The 25147-nt window shown below is 39.3% G+C and overlaps 1 protein-coding gene across 1 annotated transcript; it reads right to left on the bottom strand.

The window, feature by feature from the left end:
- Positions 1–873: 873 nt before the first annotated feature.
- On the bottom strand, positions 874–24428 carry LOC117848661 (BEACH domain-containing protein B). The gene is made up of 40 exons (XM_034730155.2): positions 24020–24428; positions 23381–23444; positions 22794–22998; positions 21882–22055; positions 21390–21704; positions 20785–21007; positions 19906–19959; positions 18853–19293; positions 17060–17375; positions 16491–16943; positions 16245–16403; positions 15978–16127; positions 15123–15278; positions 14975–15016; positions 14523–14867; positions 14203–14376; positions 13327–13487; positions 12868–13177; positions 12376–12781; positions 11973–12294; positions 11582–11770; positions 10943–11207; positions 10630–10833; positions 10336–10557; positions 10074–10250; positions 9871–9983; positions 8068–8523; positions 7777–7987; positions 7309–7530; positions 6765–7229; positions 6373–6675; positions 5828–6280; positions 5700–5746; positions 5507–5600; positions 5106–5312; positions 3828–3953; positions 3365–3733; positions 3048–3279; positions 1921–2671; positions 874–1298 (listed from the first exon to the last, which is right to left on the bottom strand). The coding sequence occupies exons 1-39, from the start codon at positions 24181–24183 to the stop codon at positions 1974–1976; spliced, it is 9687 nt and encodes a 3228-aa protein (XP_034586046.1). The 5' UTR covers positions 24184–24428; the 3' UTR covers positions 874–1298; positions 1921–1973.
- Positions 24429–25147: the final 719 nt, after the last annotated feature.

Genomic DNA, 25147 nt, shown 5'->3' with positions numbered 1-25147 from the left:
TCTCTTCTTCGACCAGCTCACCCAGCTAGCATAATCGTCACAATTTGCTTGATTAACATGGACTTGGGCAGTTGGGCTGGGAGGTTAAGCTCCAAGTTGTGGGACACAGGCACGAGGAAGTCATGGATACTCCTCCTAGCTAGCCAGCCAAGCCGGCCAGACAGATTCATTCCGACTACTAGAGGAGTCGGCAACTCGGACGCCGGAGCCACGCCTCACGCGTCTCTACCCGGCTAGCTCCCATTTTACATGTGCGGCTTTTCTCCGCCTGGGGATTCCTTGGAGAGTGCAGCTCCCAAGTCATGTCACATCACACGGTATCAACGAAACAGTGACGTGTAGGAGTGCTAGCATCGGTTCATCAGTATCTGTATCTTTAGGCAGGGAGGCAGGCATGTGCCACGCCATAATCAGAAGTCAGGTACACCATTTTCTACAAAGGGAAAAAAAAGTCAGATACGCCCAAAGATATAGCACATGCCGAGGTTAGATGCACGCGTCCAGTAGGGAAGCTGTAGTTTAGTCTTGACTGAAATCCTCGTCACATTCCTTATCAGTCCACCTAGCTCATACAAATACAATATATCCACGGAGGGAGGGAGAATGCCAAACTCCAGCGACGACCTAATGAACGGATTTAAAAACTCCATTTGTCTCACAGCGCACAAAATGTGACTTGTTTTCCACTCGGGTAATCTAGTGTGTACAGAGCACTGTGTTTGGTACAACAAGAGCAAACAGTATTGTGATAGACCGACAATAAGAACACCTCGCAAGTTAAGCAAGCTTACATCCCGACAGTTGCTTTTCCCTGTTACAAGTCAAGCACAGCAGGCTCATAAGATTTACGATCGCTCTAACCTCAAGAGCATCTTTACGAAAGCTGCATGCGTATTATGAACTTTCATCAGTTCCATGTACAATGTGCAGTTATTAGCTACAGGTCAGCGGCCACCTATTTACCTACTAGAAATTCTTTCTGGGAAAATTGTTGCTCACTCTTCACTAGCAAGAATACCCCCCAAAAAAAGGTATATTACACTAAAATGCACCCCCCAACCAACTACACCCTACAATCTCAAGAGATCATATGAAGGTCACGTCCCTTGTCTTGTGAACATGAAACATAAATCTATTGTAGTTTTTGTCGTATGCATTTCACGGTTAGAAGAATATCTGCCTTTTGCTTGTGATCGGCACATGCCTTCTGCAGAATGCTAACTGAACTGATGCCATATGTACATTTGTACAGGAACTATAGACTCTTCTCTTTTACAATTGTGGCTGATGAGATAAACCTGCAGAGTTTTAAAATGATCCATTAATATTCCTAGCAGAAAACATGAAGGAAATACAACTGGACTGAATATAGTCAAAGCTCAGAACATGCAGTTCAACCTACATTTGTTACCATGAAAACTGAAACCTTGAAAGAGGGAAAAACAATGGTCCAGAAATAGTCAAACCTACATTTGTTACCATGAAACTGAAACCTATATTAGTCTAAACTAGCTAAATATTTTCCAACTACAGTAAGTACTTATAAAAACAAATAACCAAACATAGCCAAAAGCCAACTGCAGTAGGCATTCAAGTTAATATTTAGAGAAGTCAATAATTTCCCTCCCTTCAAAGGCCAAGTGTTAGAGTATATTTGGTAGTTGTAGATATACGTATCATAGACTAACATATGTATCCAGGGGAGCCTTGCCCCCCAAGTCTCTGTACTCTAATATATACCGGCCGAGGCCTCAATGCAATACAATCCACCTTCCACCCATTAAAATGGATAATTTAAGGGTAATTGAATAACTGATGAATCACTTTGAACATTCTGCAAATTTGGTGAGATACAAAAAAGATCTGGAGGGGGAAAAAAAGGAAAGTGGTAAAAGGTACATAGATCAGAAAATGACTCACCTCTCATTTGAAACATGCAGCAAGGAGTTCTGGTATTGTTTTCATCTATACCACTAACCGCCAATAGAAGGTTTTGCCTTGTGCCGTTGCATGGTGCTTTTACGAAGCAAAGGGTTTTCTATTGAGAATACAATCAAGCTACCATCCTTGGTTCCTGCCAAGAAGCACTCCTCAGGAGTCACAACTAAAGAAGTTATTGTCTTCCCAGCTCCCTCATACCTCCAAACAACATCAAGGGAATGCATAGAGCGCAGAACAATTTGACCATGATCACCAGCACATACCATAAACTCACCACAGCAACTTAGCTCCATGCAACTGAGACGACTATTGGATTCTGACGAGGCAATATGCTTTCCATTTATGGAATACATGTGCAAGGAAAGGTCACTATCAGAGTATATCACTAGCCTACCATGCTGTGACGTTACCAGTTTTGACAAGCTAGCACCTGAGGGGTGTCGAATAGATCGAACATATGTCCCCTCACACAGTGTATGAAACATACAAGTTCCATCCTTAGACCCACTGATAACAATGTCTAATTCCGTGCTGACAAATATGCATGTGATAATATCATCATGACCACATAATATATGGGAAGGGCTTTCAATAATGACGTGATCCTTAGTTGATATGTCGTAATTTGCATTCCTTGATCGTTTGTCATTTGATCTTCCTCGGAATGCATACCAGATCATAACAGTTGTGTCATAACTTCCAGTGGCAATTACACTTCCATCAGATGAAACTGCACAAAATTATGTTGCCAGATGTCAGATAAAAATGGAAAGAAAGATTACACATATAAAGTTTTTTTAGCACAATATCCTTTCCATGTGTTAAGCCTACAAAGGAAAGCATATCGCGAATTTGGAAAGGCACATGCATCTAAACAATATTGACTAAGAGGCTAACACCATATATTAAAAGAAAACGGAGGGAGTTAATTTAGTTTACAGGTTTGAAGTTATGTTCAATATGCTATTGGTTTCCTAACAGTGAAAAAATGTGAAAAACTCAAATATGACTGGCCTTTGGCATTGCAACTCCTAGCATTAAACAATACTATGTTACTACAACTGCTTAAAGCAAGAGCTTCTAGGAATTTAATTTAGAAATGTTACCTGCCACACAACTAACTACATCTTTATGTTGCCGGATGCTCTGCACAATTTTTCCATCGCTTAGAGAAATGATCTGGAAACTATTCTCCCAATTACCACACAGAATTAAGTAATTGTCACCATGAATTTGAACAGCTGCTAAGCATTGTCTTCCAAACTCAACATTTTCAGCTAAGGAAGTACCAATTTTCCTTGGAGAAATAACATCAGAACCAATTCCAAAGAAAGGTTCCTACAAGAAAAGGAACACAAATGGTGAAAGGGAGTAAGTGGAACAAAATAATCCCGTCCTGAGATATTTGCAATTAGAAAGATACCAGTGATCCAGAAAATGTGAAGTTTCCACCAGACTGCAACTGTGTTGTTAACCAAAGCTTTACAGAGAGTATGAGCCCCTCGTTCAACAAGACAATATTTGAGTCCAACAAGCCAATGAATAACACAGATGAAGGGGTGATTGTGGTAGGGACAACAGAAGTCACTGTTATCGATTGTGGCGCAAAATATAGTGGATGCGCAATTGGTATAGGAGGACCTCTTCTTGGGTGTTTCTTCCGAAAAATTTGAATTGGTGTCTGTCCAAAATTTGCAATTTGGTCCTCAATAGCAGACTTTTGCAACATATCATCCATGTTCTCCAAATCAACCGCACCTTCATATGTTAAATAATAAAATATGTTTGCTGCCTGCTCCAAATAATGGATACAAAATTAGCAAGCTTAAGCGTGTGAATTGAGAACCCATGGGCGATAAGTTTCTGACAAAGTATGGTATATGTACCTCAACTGCAGGCTTGCCACGCTGCTTATAACCAAATATGAGATCAATCCAGTTATGTAGATTAGAGCTTACATATTCACTTTCAAGGGCTTCTCTATTGATATAAATAAATTCTTCTGGGGAGCCCTATATGCATCACACAAAAATTAACCAATAAGACATACTTCCTTGGATGATATGGTGCAATTGCACCACCAAAATTTTGTATCTTCAGATGATAGCATCTTGTTGATTAATTAGAGTGGTAACACAAGTAGGTTCCTCAAAATAATTTCCTAATCATGTACTTCTACGACTTCTATAATTATATTGATATAGCCTGTTTATTGAATCTATGCTTAGCAATGGCTGATTGATAAGGTCCTGCTCGCCCTCCCTAAGAGGCTCTGAGCTTAAGGCTTATCTTCTGCTTAATCCCAATCTAATGCGCCAGGGCTCTTATATAATGAGCTGGCTTACAAAATCCCAACTAACTACAACTCTATCTCTAATCTAAATCTAAACTAACTAGCATCTCCTGGAGGAGGTGGACCCTTGTGCCTGCGGTGGAACTTCTTGCCAAAGAATTTGTCCACAACATATATCATGATAAAATATTAGCACCCTTAGTTGATAAATGCTGTCAAAAGTCGAAGATTTTTCAGTGGGACGTATCCCAATCCAAACATCAAAATCTCGCAGTAGCAAATTAAATGGCTAACATTCAAGGCATGACAGTATGAGACTATATGTAACGTAATTAAGGATCTTATTTAAATTTTCTGCTAAAATTTAGGATAGTATGATGCATAATCAATGTACAAAATAGCGGGCTATGGGATTTAGCATAGAGCTGTGTTCAACCGCTATAGCCCGCTAATTAGTATAACACTATTGTAGTGGTAGCTAGCATCAACCGCTATAGCCTCGCTATTTCGTACATTGTGCATTATGCAATTTGATAGCGGATCAGCATGCCGCCAGCTGGGTGGGCAAGAAAAGGATTTCATGCAGAATAAGATCTTGTAAATTCATATCCCAGCTGAAATATCATGCAAAATTACACACCAAGAAAAGTTCATTTTATAGTTTTTCTAAACTGAAGTTCTCGCATCTGAATATGGGGATATGTAACTGTATGAAGACATCACTACATGACTATCAGGAACAAAAACTATTGTTACAATATAATTGTGTGTTACCAGAATATGAATAAAGCTGTAACAGTGTTTAGTACCAGATTGCTCCATGAACGAGAGCAAAATATTAATACTAACACATGCAAAAATAATGTATTACCTTTGCCCACGGAGGGAGACCAACATCACCTAAAGGTTCACCATCCTGCTTTATGCCAAGGTGATATGAATTTGAATTTTCAAGAAACTCAGGCATGTAAAAAAATTCAGGTATAAGCTCTTTGACATCACTTGTATTTGATAGGCAGTTCCTGTATGTGCTTTCAATGCTCTGAAACAGACGATCTGCATGATCAAACTTACCACCCTGTACAGAACATGTAAAACAATGTATTAGCTGGGGGTTTTTGAAACTCTGATGATAATGCATCATAGAAAAAACAAATTTCAAATCCACCTCTTTCAGTTATATGAAAACAACAATTCCAAGAAATATATTTAAGAACAAAAGCAAAAAGAACATATGAACGCAGGGTGGGGAGACAAGAATAACGGACAAACCTGAAGATTGCGGTGTAAAGCAGTAAAAGGCTCAAGCCTTAGAAGGTAATAAAGAACAATTCCCATGCTAGAGTAGTGGGATCCATAATAAAAACTGCAAGGAAAAGGAAATACATAGTTTGCTTAATGAGTGTCTAGGGCAAGATGGCGCACACAAAACATGTTTGAAGGAATACAATGAATTTGATCAGACCTTGGTATATCAGGATCAACAAAATTAAGATATCTATCTTCAAAAGCCTGCATATAGCATATAGTTATTCAAAATTATCAGAGGGCACTACAACTTAAGTGACAGTACTTCATAGGAGATGATCCTACCTTAAATCGCTTTGCATCCAAGGCACCTACTGGTTTTGACAGGTCCCTAAAAGTAGATGATTTGTTAAAATCAAGCTTTTCTGAGGAGTAGTCGGCTATTATCCAAGGAAATGTAGGATATTGAGTTAAATCGTTGTAAGATCGTCCAGCAAGAGTGTTGAGAATCATAAGATACTCAAAGTTGCTTATTTCTCTTCTTCTCCAACTTTCTCTAGCACTCTCAGCCATTTCAAGTGCAACCTTTCTGTCAACAAAGGAGATCAAACTGTTCTTATCTCTGCTAGTTCCTTTGGGGAACAAAGCATCATTCCTCAGGGAAACCAAGAGAGACCCAACACTTTTAGCATCATTTTGGGAGGAAAAATTAAGAAATACTGGTGCATTTCCATCATCAAAGAATATCTCTGTAGCAGTATATTGTAGTAGGTAACGTGTCCAATGAACTGCTTTTATCTGTCAACAAGGAAAAAGAATGAGTCAAATTTGTGACTAGCCCGTACAATCAACACAAGGTCGCAAAAAATGAGAGAGAAAAGGAGACATACCCTGGTTATTTTCCACCTTCTATGGTGTTTGATTTTATTAGACTGATTTTTTATTTGAGTGTCACTAGATTCAGCAGCATTGCCTCGTCCTCCATCGAGATTGGCCTTCAGTTTTTCCAAACCTCCCATCTCATTCTTGGAGTCTGAATCTTTTCTATCTTGAAATCTATTGAAAACAGATGATCCACCAGTGCCTTCGACCAGAAATTCAAAAGAAAAATGCAGGGCATTTCGCGTGATAGTCAATTGCCCAGCTAATTTTCTTTTGGGTGTTACGAGAACACAATGAACCGATGATAGCACCTGGGAAATGAGAAAGAAATAAGGAAATTGAGGAAAGAACAACAAATACCCGCACATAAATTCTGCGAGAACATATTGAACCTGTTTACCTCAATATAATCACTATCTCCACTGGTTGGACTTTCTTTTCTATTTTGAACAATAGCATGATAATCAGAGTCTGCAGAATCTGCAGTGTCACTAACAGGGTGGTTCTCTGGCGGGATAGTCTGGGGAGAATCACTCGTATCGTTGTTATCCTCAAATGATTCAGAATTGATGTCCCCTGTAATTCCACGTACTCCTTTTAAAAGTAAGTGCTTCAATTTTTCTGGTATCTTGGTACTACCAGATGGGTCAACAGTTGGGGCAGTATTCTCGTTACTAGATTTGGTGGATGATGGCTGACAAAGGCGTTCATCAAACTTATAGTTACGTTTGAGTTTCAGTCGGCGCCGCCATTTATCTTCAGTCTTGTCAAGTTTCCAGTATGTCACAATATTATTTGGAAAAGGAGCAGCAGACCATGGCCCCCTCTCGTCACTCAAAGCACGGAGAATATGAATCCATTTGTCCTTTATGAAACATAAATCAGTTCGTATGTAAATTACTAAATAAAGCATGTTTGGTAAAAATGGACTGTTCATAACTTACTGCAACAATTTGCTGATCCTCGTCGAATGCCAGCTGGAAAGCTGCTTTTCTGTTGTCATCCGCAGAAATGGCAGCAGTCTTGGCAAACTGTATATCATCCTCAAAGCTTTGCAGTCGTTCGTTGTCTTGAACTGAGCGTTCATCAAGTTTAGAATGGAGTTCCTGGAGCAGCTTCATGCGATCAATCGTTGCATCCTTCATGTACTTTACCTCATCAGTAGCCTGAGTAGCAGAAAACTGATTATGTCAGCAACAGCTTTGTTTCAGAACTATTTGCAAACTGAACAATAAAAAACCCTTCAGGGACTCAATAAAAGTTCTCCCTCCAGCTAAATAAAGAAAAGATGAAATAGCACAGTTGGGAGCATAGTGACAATGCACGCCATATATCTGTTAAATGCTTGAGACATTTCTGAGAAGTACAAAATAGCTTCTGCATAGAACTAAACATGAGGACAAAGGACAAACCGCAGCGAGAACCCGGTCCTTTTGTACAAGATTGAGGACGAACCCAGCCTCCTTATTGCTATTTGCTTCAGTAGAATCATCTCTGCCCAACGTACTTGTTGCAAGCATAGACTTTCCATATATCACAGTTTCAAGAATCAAGTGTGACACAACCTGGAAACGTGCACCATCATCAAGTTCCCCATACTGGGATCTTACCCTTAGTAAAGACCTGCAGTAGTAAGTTACTAAACTGTCAAATTAACCATCATCGAGGGAATGATTACATATAACTAAGAGCACGAATCCTACCAAATTAAAAAATGCAGTCTGTTTTTGCACTGATCATCTTCAGAGATGAGATTGGGGAGCAATGATATAAATTGCTGAACACACTTGGATGCGTTTTCTAAGCCAGCTTTGCATAAATACATAATGATAAGGTGGAAGATAATTCTTGGAAACCTCTCCCCTCTTAGCATCATAGCTTTGTCAGCAATTCTGTTGGTCTTTCCACCTAATGCACTACTGATGCCTCCAGTTACAACTACAGCAGCCATTTCTGCAGCCGGGATATTGAGGGATTCTACCAATCCACGTGCCCTTTGCCCAATAGATGGGCCAGCTGCATTTGAACCTTTTGGTGTTAATCTGTTCTGTCCTTTGTCATTCAAATAGCACAAAAGTGTCCATATCTTGTCGAAATAACTCCACCAATCATCGCTTAACTTTTCTCCATTGACAAATAATGTATTACTCCATGGAAGACTGCAAAAAATGTAAATTGTAAATACAAAATACTCATAAGTACTAATATATGTGGCTCACAAACCATATCAGTGAAAAGAATATAAAAATGAATAAGAGGTAATAAAACTGCTTCAACTACAACACAACCAACATCAAATAAAAAGCAAATCAGTGAGAGTTAACTTCAGCAAGTGCACACAGTTTGAGTGTTAAACCATCCCAACTGAACTGTTTGTTCCAAAATCCAGCAGCAAGACAAATTAACTGGTATTGCTGCAGCAATCGCTACCATAAGTACATGAACTGATATTACCAATGTTATGGCAGCTCTGTGCTGCAACAATTAATACTAGATGCAACCCAACCCAAAAAAAGAAAGTGTTATATTTCTCAACACGACTTGACACTGAATAACTCCTGAATGAAGCCTGCAACTGAATGACTACTGGATCTGAAGCCTGCAACTGAATAACTCCCAGATCTGAAGTTTGCAATTGAATTACTCCCAGATTCAAATCGTGCCACTGCAGAACTTGTCTACCTTATATTCAGTCACTTCACCAAACCAATTCGCTCCATGCCATCTCCATCATTTTAAATGTCAAGTAGGGTGTAAAATGACCATAATGTGTTCATGCCCCGCAGTCATAGGTTTTATTTGAGAAATTCAATGGTCACTATTTACTGGTCGCCTTCAAACACAACCTTCTATCATTTATGCAAAAACAACCAACCACAAATGACCTCTCAATTTCTTATTCCTGAGAATATGAAGAGCAAAATTGCTTTTCAAACCTCTATTTGATGGCTAAACTGATTCTGATGGCGTGAAAGAGATCCATTATGCAAATTAAAAGCATATTACAGGAGTGTCACTTATGCAGTAGCAAATTGCAGAGTGGGAAGTTATTTAGTGGCACGAACAGGATTTTCTCAAAAAAAAGATAGATAAATAAATAAATAAAGAGCCAGGATATAATAACCAGGAGTTTGGCGCATGATTTCCAGCAATTTGATCTTTAATGCCTTAGCAGAATTCAAGCATACAGATATTAACTCTTAGAAATATGTTCCATAGTATTATACTTGATACTACTTTCTCTGGTCACAAATATAGGTCCATCTAGATTTGTCCTAACTCCTGTGTCAAACTTTTTTAACTTTTACTAGCAATATCTGTAAAAATATATTATCTTTAATTAAAAGAGTATGTATAATAAAAGTAGTTTTCATAATGAATCTATGTCAATCCATATGAAATTTTAGATATTAATAGTCAAAGTTGACAAAGGTTTACTTAGGACAAACCTAGATGTGATCAGAGTAAGTAGCAATTTGTGTGTAGCTACAGAACCATTATATTACCTTGTAACTAGGTCATTGTTCTCAATATTCATAATTTCTACAACTGCCGAGTTAATGTCATCTTCCAGGGAATCATTAGATGATAATTGTGCAGACATGTCGAGCGAAGGAAACTGCAAAAGAGAAGAGTTGGATGAGTGAACAAAGACTGCACCTGAAAAAAGAACCATTTCAGTTTTGTACAAAGAATTGCTCAGACATACCAAGAGTTTAATTCCAATTTGGTCAACAAACAGTTCATGACTAAGGTTCAAAAGATACAAGATGTTATCACGGCATGGCTGAGAATTGAAAACATTTTCTTCGGAAGATGTCTCCAGAAGGCTTCCAATGAGATCTTCAAAAATGTCTCGTAGCAGACAGGAATTTGGTAACTGTCCCTGTAGATTAAGCATTATCCATTAAACAATCAGAAATGTAAGTAAAACAAAAGAATGTACTAAGATGCATATACAGAACTTCAACCTGCTCAATTTTCAGTAGAAGGAAATTTGTCGTGTCTTCCAGTTGATGCCAGCCACCTTTAACAGAGAATATGCAATAGGAGAGGACCAACGAATACATGTTCCTCACAAGAATCAGCTCATTAGTCTCCAAACCATTATCCTTGGCTACAGAATTCGATTTGTAGTTCCTAAATACATCAAGCTTCGCAGATGTCTCAAGCCAAGAGCTCCAACCATGCTCCTGAAGAAATCATTATTATGAGCAACAAAAACCTGATTTCTCATGACCTAATGAAATAGTATTAGAAAGTACCATAAGGGATTCAACATTGGAAGGGTTTGAATCCAGCAAATCAAGAAGATCACTTAAAATCTTTGTACGGGCTGAAGCATCTTCACAAGATTGAATATATTTAAAAATGCAAACCAGAATCTGAGGTACAAAAAAAGGAGCCAAGCTCGCTGAAGTACTGCTCCTATCTTTTAAAGCATCAGATTGGGAACGTTTCTGTAAAACCTGGACAGAAAATATGTCAGTTAATTTATTGAGGGTTTCAGTTAACATTGGAAGTCAGAGATAAGAGGATCTCATAGTATTATACTTACTACAAAATTTGGCAAATTACCTGTTTAGGACTGGCTCCACCAAGAAGGACATCAAAAAGACTAGCACATAAATGATCTGAAAGTGGAAATTTGAAAAGTCTTTCAGATATTGAATAGAAAAACAGTTGAGATGCTGCTGTTGTTCCTTTCCTTATATCTTCAGCAATAGATCTAGGTCGTCCTACAGGAAGGCCAAAAATTTTTGGTCCTTTTTTCTCAGATGGAACTCCAACCAATAGCTTTCCAAGAAGTTGAAGCCCCAATAGACGGATTGGCTCAAATTCCCTGGTGAACAAATGATGTAACTATTCGCATCCTCATATATTAACAGAAAAGTACGATAGAGAAAGAGAACAGGCATAAAAAGTTCTGCAATTGCATCTATAGAAAGGAATGACAGGAAATAAAGGCAAAATATTGTCCACCAGCATAGACCCTTTTTAAAACACTGGTCAATGGTAGTTGGAGACAGGGTTCAGTTTTTTTTTAAAAAAAAAAAAGAAAGTCTAAAAGAATTGCAATTTCATCGGTCCTAATGAGTAATCATGAGAGCAGAAACTCCCAGTCAAAGTGAGATCTAGATTGATTTCACGCTATACAGTGATGAGAAACTCTGTTTGCTTTTATCTAATAATCTGTAAGCAAACTTTGCACACTACCTCTTAAGAAGATTGATGAAAATGTAACAACCACCAAGTGAATTTACTTGCTCCAAGAAAGATGGTAGAAGTGAGTTCTGCGAAAGGGCACGGATAATCATATGAAGTATATCCTCAATGCATGCAACATCTTGACTTCTTTCAAGAAAGGAAACAAGAGCTTTGATATCATGTTGAGAAACCTTTAGCCTGCAACAGATAATTATATTACCAATTAACTTCTTAATAATATGCATAAAAATGTTAGCGTTCGATATCCAAGGAAAATAGATTCAGAATTGTGTATAGGGCAGCATTTAAAATGGATTTGAACAGAAATTAGGGAGTGCTTGTGGAGTATGGAGAGAAAACACATAAGAGCATCTTTGATGAACAGTTGGAAATACTTTACTTTAAGCTCATTTCTGCCAGACTCAACAGGAGAAGTCGGATCTTGCGGATTTGTTCCATGCTTGGTCTCTCTCCGATCACCTTTTTGCTAACCAGCAAAGGCTTAGAGGACCTAGAATCTACCTTATCTGAATAGAACTGTCGTACAACATCAATGATCCTAGGGAGCCCACATAACATTGGTAAAAACTTCCCATCAGCTTCAAAATATTGTATCAGAAACAAATAAAGTTCCCTCTGTACTTCATAGGTTGCATATGCCCAGATATGTGGATTCAAGTAAAACTGTGAAAGAGCATCTTTCAATAGAACTTCTGACATGCCTGAAAAAGCAGATAAGCTACTTATATACACCCTTCCAAACAAATAGGAAAATGAGAGGGAGGGAGGGAGGGAGGGAGCACCAGAGTTCTTCAGAACAGTAAACATGTACTTCGATGCTGAAAGAGTCTTGAAATTTAGGAGCTGTGGTGATACAGATTGGAACAAGAAGCCTAAAATTGAGAATCCAGAAAGAAGATGCATCTGTTGCTGATTTGCTATATTTCCATCTAGAACAGAAGCAACAAGCTCAATAACTTGACCAGCCAATTCATCACTGGCAGCCGACTCTCCATTCTGAACCACAGCATCATCAAAGTGGACCAAAAGAGGGAAAAATACAGAGACGCCACCAACACAGTAAATTATTTCCTGCAGCAGACGCCGGGAGCATAACTTTGTCCCACCCATGGTGGTTGCCTCAAACTTACTCTTGTCAGGACCATCCAGTACAGATGACACATTAAACAATGTCCTATTGTTACTAGCCTGGAGAGAAGAAAAGGATAACTATTTAATTATCTAGTTCTGGCATTTTGTTGAAAAAATAGTACTCCTTAGATGATGCCTCAAACCTGTGCATTCAAGCCAAAAATCATCTTGGATGAAATGCCATCCCTTGCATCAAGTATTCCCTTGTACAGTGAGTCATCATTTGTAAGCAAGTTTTGATCACCAAGGAAAGAGTACATGTAACTTGGTCCAAGGTTATAGATGCCCCTTATTTGTTCAGGAGAGAGAGCATCAGAAAATGCATAAACTGGGCCCATTTGACCAGTAAAAGCAAAGGTGCTCTCAAAACCAAGAGAAGAAGGTTCTTCACCAATGGGCATCAATTCTGTACCGACACTGCAGCGAGTCATTACTTCATTTACTTTTGCATACCTGAAAGCAGCAAAAGAAAGACCAGAGTATACTATTAATAGGTTAGGGTATCACAAACATACCAAACTTAGTAAGCTTAGTTCTGATAATTGAAATACAATTGACTCACAACACAAATCATGTAGGAAAAAAGTGAGAATTTGACTTACCTGCACTTTTCACTTGATACTAGATCACCATCTACATAGCATCTCAGCTGGCTCCCTCCAGAGAAGGTTCTCCCGATTGTATGAGTAACGCAAAGGAATTTCCACTGCTTCGTAGGGAGGCTCAGAGGTAACAAAACACACTGATGCTTTGGACTGACAGACTGCAGAGCATGGGGAGGTGAGTTATATTAATACCAAAATCAAGATCCTAATTACTTGACAGTTGAAGTCATGCAGAGAGTTTAAGCCATATGTACATAGATGTGCAACCATGGGAAAGAAAGGTCCTTATGCAAAAAATGGCTGGAAATCTTAAACTATTGATAACTATTAGGTATGTATAGCCTGTGTTTGTATACTTGCCTTGTATACATGATTGTATTCTTTGTATACCAAGCCATGTTGGCTATATGTACAAGAGGTCACCTCCCTCATTGGGTTGGGTGCGTGGTGTTTTCCCATATTCTAACTCTCTACAGTAACACAGCTAAATAACTAGGATTAATAAATAGACAGCATATAGCATCTAAAAGAAGCACCAACCATCATGTTTTTTGTTAGAAATGTATAAATTTCAGGTGAAATCAACACTGAGTTTTTATAGATTAGTCAGTGGAATGGAGGACATTTCTTCAAATAGGTTGCTTAACTCAACAATGATTTGTCATGAGAATATAGACAAGACACCATTAAATTGCACCCAATTCCATTGTCACTTGCAAGCTGGCTATCAAATTAATCCTCTGGTTGTTTGCATTAGAAATTGTTTCACTTGCCAAAGAATTTTTTGACTTAGGATAAATCATAGTTGATAAAAGAAAAGGAGCACTAGCAAAATAGGACAAAAAGCAAACGTAGGCAGGAGGCAAAAATTACCTCATAGATTAGAGTATTTTTCCCAAGCATAGCTAAACATCCTTTTCCATTTTCAGTGAAGAAGGAGAAAAGGCCCATCATACCCTTCTCAGGGAATTTTTCCACCCTTAACCAGCAGCAAAAGGATAAACCTTTGTTGTAAGGCCATTGAACTGGTGACTTTATTTCAATACCCTGTTGGTGATGGGAAGTACAAGGAATCATACAAAGTAATGCAAAATAAGACAAAGGTATGACAAAAAAAAATAGTCCTTTCAAAATTATCAGAAAGAAAATATTACCAAAATGGCTTATAGTAAAATAAAATCAACATAACTTACAGAGTCATGACCGCTAAACTCAAAGAAAGCTTCAGGCCCCTTTTCCTTGAGCATGTGACTAACACTTGTCAAAAGCAACGAACCATGCTTCTGCTTTGCAACAATCTCCTCACCACGCAGGAGAGCAAAAATTTTTCGAATATCCTTTCCACTAATACTGTGTCCACCAATGATCTGAATTAGCTCCGCAATTTTGATTACAATGTCATCCCCTTCCTCTACTGAAAACCAATCAAGAAGGAAACTAAGTAGCCCTGCTCTGAAACAAGCAGTTCTATTTGTAATGGACCCCTTGAGCAACTGTTGTAAGACCATAAGCCCATAATGCTGAAGTGAAGTGCTGCTCTGCCAATTGGAAATCACCAATTTACATATATGTACCATAAATGGAAAGTATTAACAGCACGTGTGCACATGCGCGCGCATGCACAGAGAGAAAGAGAGAGGCAGACCTTTTGCAGAACATTTAGTAATAGCATAATGACATCTTCATTCTGATGAAAAAGAGAGCAGAATCAGGTAAAAAAATGGATAACAGAATGAAATACAATGGGGTAAAATTGAATGAAGCAAATCAGTTAAAATCATGCCATTCCTCACCTTTATTGTTGTTTTTTCATTTATGTCAAATGCCCCATCAACAAGCATGTCAAGTAGGGCATCCAGGAGTTTAGGACTTGGAATCCATTTACAGAAGTCCAATAGCAAGCTTTGCAATGTTTGATAACCTGCACCGACCAGCAATCTGAAGGCAGCCTGAATAAGACAAACCAGGATTTTAAAATCACCACCAAGCAAATAACAGCATTAATAAAGAATTGTAGAGACCGATATCCAGACTAACTGTCCTGTTTGCAAAAATATCCAATCAGAGGGGTGCTCTCTTGCCCGTGCATGGTCAAGGAGGGAGCCCACGCCAAACAAGTTACAGTCTGGGCCATCCTAGATGTGCGTCTGCACACTGGGGCTGGAAGCTGACAACTGCGGTACAATGAGGAGAGAAGAGAGCATAGCAGAAGCCGAGGAATGCAGGGACAGCAGCAAAGTGAGGAGACCCATGGGTCTAATGGATTTTCAACTCATTTCAACCCAACCTATGCATCAGTTTGTTTCATGGTTTCGGTTGGGCTGGGACTGGTGTACACACCCCTAGTCTATGCCTATATAGAGTAGTGTACTTTCCATTGTGCCAGTGGGCCCATGAACGATACCACATCAGCTGAAGTACCAGGTGGATATCACCAACGTGTGAACAGTACTGCTGCAGCACCTAATAGTGCTGGTACACAAATGCAGGGATTAAGTTCCAACACTAATCCAGAAGGATATCCAGGAAAACAGAATGGTACAGGTGGCTACCCAGGAATAACCAAAATGGTAGTACCAGCCTTCCAAGTGCTGGCCTACTCCAGTTTTTGTAAGACAAGCATGAACTGTAGCCAAATATTTTGTTACCTTCGACTCATCATTTTCAGCAAGTAAAGCAGTCAGTGTCTGAAGGACATTAAGGACCAAATGCTCCCCAACTGCTTCATTAAAAGTTCCATTCAACAAAGAGACTATATGCAGGAAGCACTCCCCATCACGAAACAGATTTTGATAATACTGCCAAAATATAATGGTAAAAAATAAATGAAACTGAAAGGAATGATTAGAGGAGAAATACCAAAATACGTAAGTACTGGGAGCACATCCATCTTTAAAAGAGAAGAAAAAACATACCGCACGATCTATCATTATGATCTCTCTCATGTTAACTAATAGATCAATCGACAATTCTGCAAAACCCTTTTCATTTTCTTTTACGCGAGTGAAAGTCTCGAGATATTTGGAGCATAGATGCATCTTTGCTGCATGGTCTTGCGCTGATGATGGAGGTAACTGATTGCAAAAAACAACAGGAGAAGCTCTAAGTTCCAGATGTTAGTATCATGAGCAATATAAGGAAAGAGGGTGAATACAACCTACCCTAAATAAAGCAAGTACTTGCTCCACTATGTGCTTCCTGAGGTATTCTTCTTGGAACAAGTCAAATAAACACTCAATACAATTGGCATTATGTAAAACTGCAATCCTACCAATGTCAGATATTGTGACATAATCCTTGAAAAGGTTGAAAGCCAATTCCACAAATGTACAAGCATTCTTAATCCTCTCGTCTGAAGAAGCCGTCAGAACATTTCTGGATTGAGAACCATTTTGATCTAAATCATCTTGGGGATGGGACAGCTTCCTTACTTCTTGCGCTTGAAGGCATGCAACCTTCAGGACTCTAGTAAGCACATTGATTGACTTGAAAGAAGCTAGAGTTTGTTCAGTTGCAAGTTGTAGGATAACATGAAAGCTCTTAACAATCGCACCGGCCAATCCAGGATCATAGGTACAATGTTCAAGTGCACCTAACAATGCTGAGCATTCTGGCTACAAACAAAACAAGACTATTTTAAAGAGAAGGTGCAAACAGAAAAGGATGGCACTATTCAATTTAATGTAAAATAAGCAATGCCTTAGCTAAGGCAGGAGAAAATTCGTCTTACCAGGTTATTTGAGTTTTCATTGAGTGTTGCAGCAAACTCCAAGAAGGAAATAGCTTCAGCTTGAAGAATATTGACGTCAGTTTCATTGAAGCTTTTCGAATCAGTTGATTTGGGAGCATCAATAAGTTGATCATTCCATGTCTCATGAATGATCTGATGAATATAGTTCACAGATGACCCAAAGTAGAAAAATTTCTCTGAGAATATCAGATCCCAGAGACCCTCCTCTCGAAAAGATTTAAGTAGAGCTGGTGCTGAAATGAGAACCTTCCTAAACGTGCAAAGCATGTAATGCTGCAAAGTGTTTGCTAAAATCCTGGAGCAATAGTCAACAAAAAAATCATCAGCAAAAGAAATTTAGTAACATTTGGTCTCATTAAAACATATAGATGTTCAATCACTTGAAAAGGCCTAAGAAGGATATTTCATGCAGAAACTGATGCTGTTTGTAACAAGAAAAAAACATGATAGCCAGAATAATGAATAGTTTAAAAGGTGAAATGAATTGAAAGCACATAATAACAAACCAGCAACTAATTAAAATATTGCTCAAATGGTGGAAATTATCTAGAGCAAATTCCCTCATTGCCATTGAAAATTATACCACTTCCTTCATTGCCATAAAAAATTCTTCAACTCCCTTCATTGCCACTACTTTAATTTTCCAATTCCTTCACTGCCATTACCGTCCATCGCCGTTAAGTTACTTCTGGCTGACAAGACGAGCCCATAATCTAAACAGAAATTTGTCAGCTTTTACAATGGCTAGACTACCCCTGTTCCACTGATAACATGGGCCCGCGTCTGGCCAGCTTATCTGCTGCCGTCTCTTCCATTTGCCTCCACGCACTAGCGATAGCTACAGAAGCGCTACTGTCCGGCCACCCCCACTACCATCTACACGTGCGGGCCTCCTGCCGCCGTCCGCCGCACGAGGGTTGCGGCCCCACCCTCATCCACCTGCGCGGGCCCGCCGCCCTCATCCGCCTGTGCGACCGGGAGCTCGCCAGCCTCCGCGGCACCCGTGCGGCGCTCGCGGACACGGACGGCTTCAACGGGGTGCGTGGGCGGACACACGGGGCTCGCAGGCGGGCGGCAGCGGTGGGGCGCCGTGCCGGCCATCGATGTTGCGGCCCCCTCCATTCTTGCCTGTTCCCAGTTTCGGCGGTCAATGAAATCACGTCTCCTGATGCGGCACTCCAATCACGGCGGTGAGATTGAAAAATCAGATCACCGGTTCTTCAATCGTTGGCATTCTGAATTTTTTAACGTACCTTGCAGATTCTTTTGGTTCGGTTGTGGACCTGATGCTGCTAAAAAGAACAAAACATTGAGAGAAGCATAGACCTACCATCGTTGCTCACCTGAGAAAGAAAGCAAATTTCACTCCATTCTACTGGGAGGGGTATAATTGTCTTTTCCATTGAAGATAACAGCAACTTAACAGCTAGTGGACGGTAATGGCAGTGAAGGAATTGGAAAATTGAAGTAGTGGCAGTGAAGGGAGTTGAAGAATTTTGATGGCAATGAAGGAAGTGGTATAATTTTCAATGGCAATGAGGGAATTTGCTCAATTAGATACCAGAATATAAAAATTGAAAATTGTTAAAAATTGTTAATATCTAATGTGAAGCCAAATGCACACAATCATGATAGGTTGCACATAACGGAGTGAAGAACCATAATTCATCAATAAAAACAACAAAGCTTTTAAGTCCCAAGCAAGGTGGGGTAGGTTACATATGCATCAAGTCAACAAAATGATATATCAAACCAAAGGAGAGGGAATTCACCTTATATGGTTAGGCAATTCAGTTTCACTAGCACAAGCTTTGATGCACGGGAAAACTGTCGAAAGAACCTTTATAATCCACCTTGCACATTGCTCCCAGTATGCCAATGAGATGGATAGCGAAATTTGGCTAACATCAGTTGGAGCAGGGCAGTATTTGATCTCTTTGGGAGGAAGAAGAAAAGAGCAAAGTGCTATGCTTAATTTTACCGAATACTCATTCCATTCTGACGCATCAAGAATATCTACAGGATTTGAGATAGATTCTAATGTTGGTGAAGGCCCAGTGCTTTCTTTATCAAGTTTCAGGCTGGCTTGAGGATCAAGAAACTTTTGCTGATGAAACTCCTGAAGCATAAATGCAGGCCAACAGATGCTGTTGGCGAATTTATGTATCCGCCCATTTTCACACAAGAATTGCAAATTATTGACATTACCAAAACTGGACAAACAGTCAAGGACACAAGAAAGACAAATCATGCAACAGAGTATGCAACAAATTTCCAACAATATACTAAGTTCTGACCAAAATAGTGACATCAAAATTAAAAGTTAGCCCTATCAATATGCGGTTGTCAGACAAGATGGTATTGCCAAATGTTTAGTTAGGCAGATGACTAATCGAATTTAATTGCGAAGATACATGTTCATATAGTCATGTATACTTATAATTTAGTAATCACCTTTTACAAATAAGTTGTATAAATAATCATCAATTACAATTTACATTATGTAGTTTATGCTTCATCTCATATGAAACATATGGTGCATATCATTCAACAACATTATAAACACCTAATCGTAAAAGAACACTGACAATTGTTCATGTAGTGTAATATTTCAAGACGCTGCCTCATACGTGACTGTTTACCTACTTATCAACGACTAATCAGCCAATGCAACAATTTTTTACAAAATTCTCCAACCCATGATCCATGGATGTCAGCATATTCAGTAGATTGTCTATCATAGCTCCAAAATTCAAGAATATTTAAAAAACACAAAACTAGCCAAATGCACTCATTTCTGTACTAAAAATGCTGGAACAGGATACACTGCCTCCCTCAGAATTTCCAAAGATAGTATCTGGAGCCGGAGAATGCCACGCCTGCAAAGAGATGCTATATAAGATCAAAGAACAAAACAGATAGGATCAGATATATTTGGCAGGTTATCTCCGGCAGATTGTTGTTACAGTTCACCATCAACTTATAATGGCAAAAGCACCTGCCGGATGTTATCATTATTATTGAACCATAGCCCTTCCGCCAAAGAGGAAATGCAGTTGTTTTACTCTAAAATACGCCCTCCGATAGAAATAAGTAAGTTTATGGAATAGTCAAAATTTTTAAACTTTAACTTTGAGTGCTGTTTTTCTTATGCATATTTAGATTGGATATGTGAAAATGATATTTGCATATTTTCCCCCAAAATAAAAAATACACACATATGCTAAACTAACTAGATATTAGTGGTTAAAGTTGCATTTTGGCAACCATGTAGATTGCAAAATGTCACTGTTTCTGACTGAGGCAGCAGTGAAATGACAACAGTGTTCTAGAGGAGAGACTATGGAATGTGTAATTTTGTACCAATTATAGAGGAATTAATCATGATGTCTGGCAGAACTGCTAAAATGAATGAAAATGAAACCATAACCACAACAAAGGGACAGAACTACAATACTTCCTAGGGAACTGTGTAGAAAGGGGAACTTGAGATCTAAATCCTTAGGATTTAGGACAAAATAAACTAGATTCTAAAAGAGGCTCCGGAATGGTGGCTTTTAGTCCTTGAGAAGTACATTCATAGCCTATCTAATTTTGTTTCTTTTTTCCTTCTCATCAATTGTAATTACTGCCCTTGCCCAATATTCCAAGCTTCAGGACCTCCTACATCAAAGGACTGGCTTTGCCACTGATGAAACACATACCTTTCATCACTGGGAACAAAAGACTGCTTTGAGACTGAAAATTTGCTTGATGGTAGTCCAAGCCCATCTAATAGAACCTCCAGTCCTCCTATACTTCTGAAATGATTTTGTGCACGAGTATTTTCAGATATAGTTGATCTTAGAGAGTACAAAGTTATGAAGTGGAGTGACAGATCAGTCCACTGCTCTTTTAAATTCAGTCTTCGAATAACCCTTAGGAGTTCTGCAAGAAAAAAAAACCCACATTTTAAGACAATCATGATGCAAAATGTGGGTTAAATGATATAACAAGAGGACAATTCATTGGAACAATTTTCTTGTATGCACTGGCATCTGATGCATATAGAAAAACCATGCTTCTAGCTTGATACTGAAAACTACTATATGCACACATTTATATTGCCAAGGAACTTTATAGTCTAAGTATGTTTATAAAGACTTCTCCAAATGGGAGTATGTCTCTAGAAAATATGCAATGCACCTGAAACTATCAGCAAACAACTTTGAGTAAATTGGATGTGTACTGTGCTTCAGGAGTTACTTGACAAGCACAAGTGCTACAATGATACTATCATCATACACAAACATTGAAAAGATAACTTTACCTACTAACCAATTGACACCACCAGCTTCCATAACTGAAACAATGGCCTTTTTCTGCCAATTTTTATCAGAAACCATGTTTTTTGAAGTACTTGGACCAACTGTGGCCAAATAATTGCTTGATAGGGTATGCCTGGAGCTGTTTAGAAACTGTGAAATCCTTGTTGTAGTTGGCTCCAGATCCATGAAGTTTGAAATTATTGTAACAATGTACACAAGCACCTTTTGCATCGTCCTCATGTTCTCTACAGTTTTATTCGACAGCTGTTCGTCTGCGGCAAGCAAGCTGGTCAAGGTCTTCAGCTTTACAACAGCGGCTGAATATATGAGAGTAAAATTCAGTTAAGACAAGATCCATAACAAAAGTAAATATATATCAGCTATCATAGTCTTCGCTACAACAGTGAAATTGTCATCAAAGAAAGAAGAGAAAAGGAAATGAATCTAGAAATATTAATATTTTGATATTATAGTCAAGTAAAGAGAGTGTGTACCTTTCAAAAGAGCAGTGACCTTCTGCACACCTCCATAATAACTAAATACTCTACAGTTATGCACTGAGCGGGTAACAATTGTCAAGCACTCTAGAACTGTCAATCCTTCAGTGTTTAATCCCAGGTCACCCAATAACTCTGAGATATTAGCAGAGGATTCTGGACAGCTGCTGCCTGATAATCCAGGAAAAACAAGTCAGATCCCAATTTATCAGTATAGTTGCCAAACCTAATAAACCACTGAATAACAAACACATGTCACAATTACAATCATGCATTGCTAAATCTGATATCAAAGAATGCAACTGATATAAACCAATACAAGCAGAATGTGTTTCCTCATCAGAAGGAGCAGAAAATATTCAACAAAAAAAAAAGATAAGAGTTGGATTAAGTTTATTTACTCAAGCTGCTTATCAGAACTGGAATGTTAGTGCCCTTAGACATTTAGACTATCTACAACCAAGGTTTACGAGGTAACTGTAAATCCAAGGTTCCAATAATTACAGGTCATCCCTGCATTCAGCAAAAACAAGTCGGCATTTAGCTGATTTCCAGAGCCCTTCATATAAGTTCTGCCAGCTTGAGGGTATTTCGCAAGCATCAATGAAAGCACACACCTAACTTTTAATTGTATGAGTATTCCATTTCTATATAATACTGATGTAGTTACGATAAACTGCTGCTTAAGTCAATGATATCTAAAGCTGGGCAAGATGTTATGCTCCTTTCTTAGAACTGTGGTCATCTCAAATAACTCAGTCAGAACAATATGAAGAGATCATAACAGACATATGAATGGTAGCTTAAAATGGTGCAGCTGTAGTGTTAGGTGCAAACCTCAAAAGTTATATCATATAATATAAGAAATGTAGAAATGAGAACTATTGTTTGTTCAATAGATCCACTTACTTTCAGTGATCGATGAAGTTATTTGAGAAATTTCTTGAATGAGAATAAGGATGACCTCAGAAGGATGACCAGTAGAGCATCCTAAAACTGTATCATCTGATAATGATTCTTGATCAACTGATTGCTCAATATGGCCTGGCTCCCAATCTTTAAATGCTTTTATAAAATGCATGGCAAATATTTGCAGGGATTTCTTCTTTTCAGCCTACGAAATTGTTAACAAAGAAATGAGGAAACATGATCTAACTTTGAAAAAGGAAGTGCTTCCCACAAAAATGCTACAGAAGCCTAATAATATGGTAGTACCTATATTTATGCTAAAAGTGCAGAAGGCTTGTAGTTCCATACTTAAGTAAGCTATATGGTCTAAAAAAATTAATTTATTGAGTATTCATGGTCTTGGATTTTTTTTCCTCCTGTCCTTATACAGGATACTAAGTGAGGAAACTAGTCAAAATTGCTCACTCAACAAAGTTATCTTATGTGGAATTGTTGAAAGAAAGGAAGAAGTACATTGATTGACACAAGTGTTACACCGAAATCAGGACATGTCAGCTGATTTTTTTTTAAATGCTACAGACAGGTACCTTGTCAATGGCATTCTCGTACTTCTGCCAAAGTGCATTCAGAACTCCTTCCTCACCACTGTCACTGGAATCACATAACACAGGAATACAGGATTAAGAGAGAAATAAGCATACCCCAGATAGTGTCAGTTCACCGCGATGTAACCTTGGGGGAAAAACACAACCAAAAAGTATCAACAGAACTTAGTTATTTATCTCTTATTCTAAAATCTCAGTAGTAGAAGCTCGTAATCAGTGTTCATAGATGTAGCAAGCCAGGGTAATCCACTTGACCACCCAACTGGCTGATTCAACGCATCCTCCATTATGTGCTAGAGACTAGAGAGGATACTTTTATAATATATGCATAACTGTCAAGCACACTGACATGGAGGAAACTAACCAACACAGCATTATCCTGCTACAGTTAAACCAGTAAGCATTCAACATATTTAGCTGATTCCATCAGCAAGAGGCTGATACCTCGAACTAGGAAATGCAACGGAAGCATCGATGCTTAGCTGAAAGGTGCAAAGCACACAAGCAGACTAGAAAATGCAGCAACAAACTCGAACTCACTGGTGCGCGCGCTAACAAATGCTGGCCCAACACCACGGGTTCAAACAAGCAAGTCGCATTGCCCACGGCACTCGCAGTTACCTGAAGCGGACCCTGGGGGACGGCGGGGCGGCGACCCTGTCCGCGGAGGGGGACCCGGTGCCTCCTCGGTCCCCGCCCCCGCGGGAGCCGCCGCTGCCGCCAGCACCCGGCGAGGCGGGCGACGACTTGCGGAGGAGATCGGCGACGCCCTTGACGATGTTCATCGCTCCCGATCCGGCGCTAGCAGCAGCGGCAGCGGCAGCGGCAGGAGCGCATCACAGCCGCGGCGAGGACGACGACGCGACAGCGCGAGGCGAGCCCGCAGGATTCGATTCGAATCCAACCCAGCCCGACCCGATCCCCAGGTAGTGACAGAAGAAGTGGAGAGGGCGAGCGAGATCGCGTGAGGGGAATTGCAAAGGAAAAAAAATGCTCCGGGTTTTCTTCGACTAGCGAGCGAGTTTTTTTTTTTTAATTAACAGTCGGATCGAGGAGGGGTGCGTGGGGAGAGGAGGGATCTGGAATTCTGCAACTCTGCAAGGGAGGAGGCAGTGGCGGGATTGCTCCTCAGGAGGAGAGAAGTTCAGGGGGGTAATTAGAATGAAGTATTTGTAGGGGCTTTTATCATAAAATAGCCCGTTGAGGTGAGCCGTCAGACCTTTTCTTTCTTATTAGTTCTTTCTTATGCGTTTTTTTGTTCTGGGAACCCTATGGAACCAAACTATTCTTATTGTGGGATTGCAGAGTTGACCGGCGGTTGCGGGTGTCAGTGACAGTGATGAATGTTAGGCAAGTGTTCACTTTCAGACTTCTAGACTAGATGGATTCTTGTAAGTTGTAAACTTGTAACTAAGGGGCTGTTTGATACGAGGTGCTAAATTTTAACAGTGTCACATCGGATGTTCGGATGCTAATTAGGAGGACTAAACATGAGCTAATTATAAAACTAATTGCAGAACCTTGTGCTAATTCGCGAGACGAATCTATTAAGCCTAATTAATCCATCATTAGCAAATGGTTACTGTAGCACCACATTGTCAAATCATGGACTAATTAGGCTTAATAGATTCGTCTCGCGAATTATACTCCATTTGTGCAATTAGTTTTGTAATTAGCTTATATTTAGTACTCCTAATTAGCATCCAAACATCCGATGTGACAGGTGTTAAACTTTAACAGGTGTTTCCC

Source organism: Setaria viridis, chromosome 1, assembly GCF_005286985.2.
Source record: "Setaria viridis chromosome 1, Setaria_viridis_v4.0, whole genome shotgun sequence".
In the NCBI taxonomy this organism is placed as follows: domain Eukaryota; kingdom Viridiplantae; phylum Streptophyta; class Magnoliopsida; order Poales; family Poaceae; genus Setaria; species Setaria viridis.
This window is presented reverse-complemented; position numbering and strand designations above follow the sequence as displayed.